Source organism: Lepidochelys olivacea, assembly GCF_965140295.1.
Source record: "Lepidochelys olivacea isolate rLepOli2 genome assembly, chromosome: 27".
Lineage (NCBI taxonomy): Eukaryota > Metazoa > Chordata > Testudines > Cheloniidae > Lepidochelys > Lepidochelys olivacea.
In genome coordinates, this window is record NC_140437.1 from 18524179 (window position 1) to 18533375 (window position 9197).

The 9197-nt window shown below is 52.7% G+C and overlaps 1 protein-coding gene across 1 annotated transcript; it reads left to right on the forward strand.

The window, feature by feature from the left end:
- The first annotated feature begins 1011 nt into the window (after nt 1-1011).
- Nucleotides 1012-8046, forward strand: VPS25 (vacuolar protein sorting 25 homolog). Its single transcript, XM_084615617.1, has 6 exons — nt 1012-1143; nt 2251-2396; nt 4412-4465; nt 4905-4993; nt 5665-5740; nt 6333-8046. Exons 1-6 carry the CDS (start codon nt 1097-1099, stop codon nt 6443-6445), a joined length of 525 nt encoding a protein of 174 aa, XP_084471743.1. The 5' UTR covers nt 1012-1096; the 3' UTR covers nt 6446-8046.
- The last annotated feature ends 1151 nt before the right edge of the window (nt 8047-9197 follow it).

Below are 9197 nucleotides of genomic sequence, written 5' to 3' on the forward strand. Positions count from 1 at the left end.
CCAAAGGCACCTGGATGGGTGTGGGCAGAGCTGGCGGGATCAGTTTGAAAAGTGCCCACCCGTGACCCTGCCATTCCTCCTCCCCATGATGGCAGCTGTCCCGTCACGTGGGATAGGGCAGTTAGACAGAGAGACAGTAAACACCCAATAGAGAACAGTCTGCCAGTGGCCCAAGAATGGAACTGCTGTGCGGCTGGGCACGTAGGCCCCAGCCCTGTTCCTGCAGCCAGGCCTCTGGGATGGGGCTGGGAGCTGCTGCAGCTGCATTTCCAGCCTGGCCAGGACGAGAGAAAAAACTGAAATCTGATGAGAAACCCTCTTCCCAGGATATTCACAAGCTGGTTTCTAACCCCAAGATGCTTGTCAGCTCACTGATGTGCCAGGCTCCAGCTGCCTCTCCCAAGTTATGAGACTGATGCTTGGCACAGTCACCCCACATGCCCACAGCCAGGGCCCCACTCCTCGCCTGCAGCTCTGGAGTACCCGGTCTGCGCTGAAGCCTGAGGCACATGTCCAAGCGCCCCCCAAGGCTGAGCCGCCTCATGGCCCTTCCAGGGCAGCTTTAGGTGCAGATCTCAATGCTCTGCACAAATACGCATGTATCCTCGCGCTGCCCCCGAGCAGTCGATCCCGTCCCCGCTGTGGCCCAGGGAAACTGAGGTAGCAAGAGGGGATGGGACGTGCCCAAGATCGCAGAGCAGGGCACAGACCCCTGACGTCCCGGCTGCCAGGCTGGGGCCCTGCACAGCTCTGTACAGACCGTCCCACCCACCTCCCGCAGCCATAGCTCCCGCTCCCCTCCGCCCCACCAGGCCCAGCGTCCACCCCCCGCAGGGGCCACCCCCCAGTGCCGGGAGCTTTCAGGGAACGCAACTGGGCCCTGAGGCGTTGCCCGCTGGGCTAGGGCCACCCAGCCGGCCCGAGTGACCAGGAGGCCTTGAGTTCCCCCCACCCCCAACCTGGGGCGGAACGGACCCTGCCCGGAACCTTCCTTCGAGGCTGAGGGAGGACCGGGAGCCCATGCGGCGGACCGGAAGTCAATGAAGAGAACCGGAAGTCGGTGGTGCCGCGGTTCCGGGTTCGCGGGGCGGCGGCGATGAGCTTTGAGTGGCCCTGGCAGTACCGGTTCCCCCCGTTCTTCACGTGAGTACCCGGGACCGGCCGCTGGCCCGGCCTCCCCGGAGCCCCCCGGCCCCTCGGAACCGCCCCCGGGCCCCGCACGAGCCCCCCGGCCCCCCGGAACCGCCCCAGGAGCCCCCCGGAACCGCCCCCAGGAGGCCCCTCGGAACGGGCCCCGCAGGAGGCCCCCGGCCCCCCGGAACCGCCCCCGGGCCCCCAGGAGCCCCCCGGAACCGCCCCAGGAGTCTCCCGGAACCGCCCCCCCGAGCCGCCCTCAGGAGCCCCCCCGAGCCGCCCTCAGGAGCCCCCTCGGAACCCCCCGGCCCCTCGGAAGCACCCCCGTCCCCCTGGGACCGTCCCCCCGGGACCGCCCCCAGGAGCCCCCTCGGAACCGCCCCAGGAGCCCCCCGTGCCCTCAGAACTGCCTATGGGCCCCCCAGGAACCCTCCCGGGCTGACGGGGTCCCCCTGAATGTCCTCTGCCAGCCCTGCACCGGGCAGGCCCCTCCCACCCTTTGAGCCCCCCCCCCCCGCCCGTGCCAGAATCGGGCGCTGCGCCCGTGGATCTGGCCCCTGCCCGGTGCTGGGGCCCGCGTTACACGTCCCTGTGGCGTGTGCATGGACCCAGGGCTGAATGGCACCCTGGGCGAACTTGCATTTTGGTGGCCATGGTCCCCCATGGGTTCCCCACCGACCCCTGCCCTGTGCCCCCCGTCACTCCTACCCCTGCACCTCTCTCCTGAGCCGCTCGATCTGTGCGACGGGGGACTGAGTTCCGGCCAGTGGAGCAGATTGTGAACTGGCCACAGCCTGATTCGTGTCCTGCGGAGTGTCCCTGGCCCTCTCCGGCAGTGAGAGCGTAGCACGGGCTGATACAACTCGGCGTACCAGCCAGGTGGTATCTGGAGTGGGGTAGGTGTCAGGAGCGCTGCTGGAGGCTTGCCTCGGGATTCATCTGTTGATGTAGTTGCTGTTTGTTAACGCTTCAGGTCCCACCAACATTATGGCAAGGTTTGCATGTAGGAGTGGCCTGTCTGGCTGCATTTGTCACCCACTTACACCTCTTTAAGCCCAGATCTTGCTGTGCCTGGAACCAGATGTTGACCTGGAGCACCTCTGGGTTTGTTTCTAGATTGCAGCCCAATGTGGACACCCGGCAGAAGCAGATGACAGCCTGGTGCTCCTTGGTTCTGTTGTACTGTCGCCTCAACAAGCAGTACACAATGACGGTCATGGAGGCCCAAGAAAGCCCACTTTTCAACAACAGGAAGCTGCAACGTATCCTTCACTCCCATGCTGTTTCCTTGCCCAGGTTGCTGTGGTGGCTTTAATGCAAACTAGGGCTGTCAATTAATCGCAGTTAACTCATGCGATTAACTCAAAACAATTAATTGCAATTAAAAAAATTAATCACAATTAATCACAGATTTAACCACACTGTTAAACAATAGAATACCAATTGAAATTTATTAAATATTTTTGCTGTTTTTCTACTTTTTCATATATATTGTATTCTGTGTTGTAATTGAAATCAAAGTGTATATAATTTTTTATTACAAATATTTGCACTGTAAAAATGATAAACAGAAGAAATAGTATTTTTCAATTCACCTCATACAAGTACTGCAGTGCAATCTTTGTCCTGAAAGTGCAGCTTACACATATTTGTTTTTGTTACATAACTGCTCTCAAATATCTTGCAGTGCCGGCTACAACAGTGCCACAAGAATGCCTCTTCTCACTTTCAGGTGACATTGTAAACAATAAGTGGGCAGCATTATCTCCCGCAAATGTAAACAAAGTTGTTTGTCTGAGCAATTGGCTGAACAAGAAGTAGGACTGAGTGGACTTGCAGGCTCTAAAATTTTACATTGTTTTATTTTTGAATGCAGTTTTTTTTGTACATAATACTACATTTGTAAGTTCAACTTTCATGATAAAGATATTGCACTACAGTACTTATATTAGGTGAATTGAAAAATACTATTTCTTTTGGTTTTTTTACAGTGCAAATACTTGTAATCAAAATAAAATAAAATAAGGTGAGCACTGCACACTTTGTATTCTGTGTTGTAACTGAAATCAATATATTTGAAAACGTAGAGAACATCCAAAAATATTTAAATAAATGGTATTCTGTTACTGTTTAACAGTGTAATTAATCGTGATTAATTTTTTTAATCGCTTGACAGCCCTAATCTAAAGCAATAGTTTGAGGTGGATTTTACTATCTCTGTAAAGCATGTTAGGTTAAAAAGCAATCGGTAACTGCTGGAGGGGAATCCTGGAGAACAGTTTGGGTTGGGACCAGGGTGTGCTGAGTGGCGCAGTTCCCTGCAGTAGTAGATGGCTGCTCTGTCCAGGACTCCATGAATACAGCGAGGGACTCTCAGTTACTTCTGGTACTTACAGAGCAGAACTGTTTGCAAGATGCACATTCTTCCAGGTCAACAGCTCTGCCCCTTGGCCCCGGACCAGCAGGCTCATTCCTGTTGTTAGCACTGCAGCATTAGGCAGTAAATAACCCTGGCCTGCCAGGGGCTTTCCCTGAACAAGCGGCGGCCCTAGTTTGAGAACCACTGCTCTGTGCAGCAGACAGGAGGCAGGCCCTTGATCCAGAGCAGCTTGGCCAGGGGCGGCTACATTTGGGGTGGGATGGAGGGTGCAGGAGCAGCAGAGGCTGCAGATGGCAATGGAGCAGGAGGTGGGAGGAGGGGCTCCCCTGTTGCAGAGGAATCACTTGGCTGGTCCAGCCGCCCCCTTACACCCTCTCTAAATGCTGCCGCTCACCTGCCTGGCTGCCTCCATAAGCCCAGCTGGGTCTCAGCAGGTCAGGTGAGAGATACCACGCAGTGCACCTCTGAGTTGTGCAGGGTGCCCCCGTGAGCATGGCGCTCTGGGTGAGGTCCTCCTTTGCCTACCCCTAAGGCTGACCCTGCCCCCTTCCCTCACTTTCATCCAGCCTGCCCTGTATTTGTCATGTGCTGCCATCCACCCCAGAGATGGCTGCATTTTGATGGGAATGTGGTTTTTGGCTTGTACGCGGTTTGTGAGGCACAGTGGAATCTTCAGTGATGAAAGCTGCCATGGAAATGTTACGTGGACTTATTATTTTAGAGCTTTGCTTATTTCAGTTATTTAGAACTGTGTCAGGGCATGCTTTGCTTTCGGTTCCTTCCCCCAACCAGTTTCTGCTGTGAACAGTGTTAGAGATGGTCACACAGCTGACATCATCCTCTGAGCTTTGTCTGTACTGCTAAATTGCACTAAATGTTTCCTTAACTCAGAACCAGGGAAACTCCCCATGGAATCCATACAAGTTGTACTAGAAGAACTCAGGAAAAAAGGTGGGTGAAAATCTCTGCTGAATTGTCTGTGACTGTTCATGTTGCCTGTGCGGGGTGCGTCAGCAAGACCTGTGTCTAATTTCCCTCCAAGTGCTGAGAGTCTGGCTGTGTGACTGTCCCAAAACACTCTGGGCATGGACTGTACCACTCCTATTGGAATCTCCCTGAGTTCTGGTTGTTTTTCACTGTTGTCTCTGTTTTCAGAGCTCCTTGTCCATTTCCTTATGCAGCATTGCAAGCTGCTGCACAGGGAGAGGGAGAGTCAGGCCCAGAGGCAGGAAAGATTTTTTATTTGAATGTGGGGGTAGGTAGGAAGCCGGTGTGAGTGACAGGATGGGGTAGAGATGGAGCTACATACATACATAGCATCCACCTGTAATGAGGTGTCATTCTTGATTTGGGGCCCTGTGGTAAATACACCCTTTCCATTGCGTTTCAGGGAACCTAGAATGGTTAGACAAGAACAAATCCAGTTTCCTGATCATGTGGCGAAGACCAGAAGAATGGGGAAAGCTCATCTATCAGTGGGTGAGGCCACAGAAGCTTTGATACCATGGCCCAATTTCTGTGTGTGGGGGGCAGCTGTCATTTCAGACTCGCCGCAAAAGGATCTGAACTGAGTTGCTGATTTGACGTCTCACCCGCAACCAACCCTTTCTAACTGCCAGTCCCACAGGCGGATGGACGCTGCCAGACAGTCTGGCTTGTGATTTGTGAAAAATGCAACTGTCAAATGATGGGGCCCTGATTTCCCACTGCCTTTAACTTTGCGGGTCCCATTTCCCTCTGCTGCAGAGGGGTGTAGGGATCGCTGCAGTTGTGCACACCTTACACTGTGTAAAAAGCTGTGATTTGGAAGTGAATACACTGTTCACACCCATCTCCTTGTGAGTGTGGGTGAGAGTTCAGTAGTGAGGACAAAGCTACTGTTGCAGTCCCCTTCATGACACAAGTTCTCATTGTAAAACTCATTGTCAGAGTTGGAGAGAAGGAATAAAGGATGGTGGGACAGCGACAGGGGTTAGACTGCTTTCTCCACAGTCAAATCTCCTTGTTTGAGGAGTTAGTTTGTGTGCCCAGTAAATACTGACTGGGTTCTACTCCATTGAAATGAAGATCCGGCAGAGATCAGTGCTGGAAATATTAACTGTTTGTAAGACACATAAGTGAAATTCTCTACGTTGCTCTTGCTTTTCCAGGTGTCTAAGAATGGCCTGACCAACTCTGTATTCACACTCTACGAGCTGTCCAATGGAGATGACACACAGAATGAAGGTAACTCACATCACATGTGTTCTGGGGCTGCTTTCCAGAGCACAACAGTACTATAAGAATAAATAATTTGTACTGCCAGGTGACAATTTTAATGGTGAAATTCTTTACAATTGCTTGTAGTTGCTGCATGCTATCTCTGTATTTTGGGGCTCACACTGATCACCACTGAGAAGCGGGTCTGTAAGGTTTTTTCGCTACCCACCCCAAGATCTCCGTATCATTAATGTGTTATCCCTGCCTGTCACCGAGCCTCTCTCCCTTCACCATAGCAAAGCTCTGTCCTCGTGTTCCTCTGGCTCCAGGGGGGTTGTTTTTTCTTCCTTGTGAGATCTGCCTGACTCCCTTGCAGCTTTCAGGTCTCTGCTGAAAGCTGCATTATCTGTTCCTTCTCTGTTTAACAGCACCCAGCTTCTCTCTTTCTGACTTGGCAGCAGTGGCTTGGATTAATTGTGCTCTTTGTTACACTCTTGGGTCTGTGAAAGGTGCTCCGTAAGGCACCTCCTAGTTTGCCATCATAAGTTGCAGACTGTGTTGGTTTTGAGTTGTGATTCTTGTGGCTTCTATTGACTGAGAATGTTTCATCCTTCCCTAGAGTTCCATGGCTTGGAAGAGTCCATGTTGCTTCGTGCCCTGCAAGCCTTACAACAAGAGCACAGGGCTGAAATTATCACACTCGACGACGGCCGAGGCGTCAAGTTCTTTTAACAGGCACACCCTCCCTTCCCATCTCCTCTGACTGTTAAAGTGTTTCTAGCTTGAAAGGTTCAGTCTTGAGGCCTGGAATCGAGCAGTGACTGGAAGCAGCTGCATATTCTGGCTTTCTTAAGGCAAGGAGAAGCTGTGAAGCCTTCTGAAGACATGACTTTTTCTTAGAAATCTTCAGAGATCTTCTGTCTTTCTCTTCTTCCTGTTGATTCTGTTTATCTGAGGGGTTAAAGCAGCTCTGGGTAGATTCAAGGGGAACCACTCCAGGACTGATGCAGAACCACTCCAGTTATTGACCCTAGTTCCCTTGAAAGTAGCTGAAGAGCAGGCACTGGCAAGCCAATCACATGGCTCTTCAGCTGGTGGCTGGTTAGTTGAGTTTGGCTTTCAAAGGGCAGATCTTTCACCCCTGTTCCGGTCACAGAGTCAGGCTCTGCAGCCTGCAGAGTGCGATGAGCAGAACCACTGAACCGGTGACAGCTTTTGAGTTATAAAATATCTCAGCAGAAGAACGAGAGGTGCTCACTGTGAAGCAGGCGGCACCGGGTGTGGTGGGGGTGGGTGCCTGGGAATTAATTTGGCATAATTAAAAGAAGGTGTATTTATAGAGCAGCACTGGGTTGTTTTTTTTTTGCTTCATTGCTAATGAAACTGAGGGTTGCTTTTCTGTCAGGTTAGTGGCCTTACATTGTAATTCTGCGTTGAAAAGGCTGTGAAGATGGCAGCCTTCTGGGGAGAGGGGAAGGATTCCCAGCAAGTCTCTCTCGTGGTCTGTCTTTGTAAGTGAAAAGATGTCTCTTCTAACTGCCAGCCCCACAAACAGTCTGGGCTCTTCCAGCCTGTGTCCTAGGGTGTGCAGCCTGTGGCTAGAGGGATTGAGCGGGTGTGACAGGGCTGCTCTGTAGCAGTGATGGGTAGTGGGAGGGAACAGTTCGGTGTTCAGACCCTCTGCCCTGGTGACGATGGGTGAAACAGCAAGAGCTCAGCTTGATTCTGCTGGACAAGTCTTAGCTGTATTTTCTGGGGCAGCACGGGACAGTTTGTCCTTCCCTGCCCTTGTCTAAGCGGTGTTGGGCACTGATTCAGCTGCAGCCCTCGCTGACACCCATTGTCAACAGCAGGTAATTTTCAGTGCTGACAAGGTGCTAGAGCCCAGCCTGAGTTTGTGGGGCTGGTGGAGAGAAAACCCTTCTGCCTTGTAATGGGAACTCGTGACTTGGAGTCAGTGGTACACGCACCCTCAGTGCACGTGCTGTCCTCCTCACAGGGGGCTGTGGTGTGACACCCCGGCTCTGGGGCTGTATTTTACTGCTGTCCTGAGTGCTGCTTTGCTGGTAGGAGGTCTGGCTCCTGTAACGTAGGCTCAGAGGAAATAGCTCTGGCCTCATTCCTCTGCACCAAGCCGGGCCGGTTTACACAGGGCTAATGTGGTCTCCAGTCCTGTCTGGAGCTGATCATCTCTCTGCAAGGACTTTACTGGGCTGTGAATAAAGAGCAGGATAACACAGTGCCCTGACGTCCCCCGCCCCCAGCAGCCAGGATGGCTTGTTTTTTTGACAATTAAAGCCTTAAACAATTGGTTTGACGAGCCATAACCGTAACCCTTTGCTTCCCAGTGCTGCCTCGTTGTTCCTCTCTCATGTCGGGGGTTTTGACTGGCTGTTTTGACAAAGTGGATTGTGACTCCTTATTTAAGGCACTGATGTGTGGGCATGGTGCTCTCATGTGACTTGCCACCCACCCCATCACATCTCCCCTGAAACTGACAGAGAGGCAGCTGAGGCTAGGAAACCTCTTGGTCTGTTTCCCTAAGTGCTCACAGTTTCCATCTCCCCGCAGGTGACGCAAATACTGAGCAAAAATAGTTACCCTTCAGCCGGAGCCTGGTAATGAATGGGTAAGAAAAACAGACCTGAGCCCACCCTCGTCTGTGAACCGCACCAAGAGTCACTGTGCTGGGGGCTGGCGCCCTGTGTTGGCGTCTCTGGCTCCCGTCTGGACAGAGCGGCAGTGGGTGGTTGTGCTCTAGAGCATCAATTGAACAAGTCTGGTTTGTTTGTCCCAGCAGAGGGAGCCAGTGCACTCCTTGCGGAGCCTGTATCCCTCAACCAGTGCCTCCAGCCGCGCACTGCCCTAGGACAGTGCCCCAGCTCACTATTCTTTGGTTCAACACGTTTTCTCATTGGCTTCCAGCCCTCTCCCACGCTGTCTGCAGACCAGATGTGTGCCACTGAAGATCTCTACTTCAGGGTCGGCTTTGGTTCCTCCCTGTTCTCCCCTCACATCCAGGCTCCTACCAGTCTCTGCTGTTTGCCCTCTCTGTCCTCACAGCTCATGCTGTAGCTTCTGTACCCTTCCCCTCTCCAGCCCCTGTGCCCCCCTCTCTCCGCTCCCTTCCACACACTGCAGCAAAGGTTCTCTTCCTCGGTGGCTCTGTGCATGGACGGCCCCGGCTAACCCACCTGCCTGTCGTGGGGATGGTACCAGCAGTGTTACAACCCTTCCTGCCTGTGACCCTGAGCTGTGAGTCTTTAACAAACAGGCCCAGGGTGTTTGTGTCTCTTTCCTGTTCACGTGGCTCAGACCTGCTCTGGGCCTTGCATTCCTGCTAGAGTTACCTTCCCTATATGTACCCTTGCTCTCCATGACTGAGTATATGTTCTTAATTAAACATGCTGCTGCCTCAGGAAAGAGCTGATGTGGCTTTAGATAACCCTGTAGCCAGCACGCTGTATTACCTTTTGTCCGGAGT

Coding starts and splice junctions, on each gene's coding strand:
- VPS25 (XM_084615617.1), top strand. CDS start 1,097: ATGAGCTTTGAGTGGCCCTGGCAGTACCGGTTCCCCCCGTTCTTCAC. Junction 4,994..5,664: donor GAAAGCTCATCTATCAGTGG/GTGAGGCCACAG, acceptor TTGCTTTTCCAG/GTGTCTAAGAATGGCCTGAC. Junction 5,741..6,332: donor AGATGACACACAGAATGAAG/GTAACTCACATC, acceptor ATCCTTCCCTAG/AGTTCCATGGCTTGGAAGAG.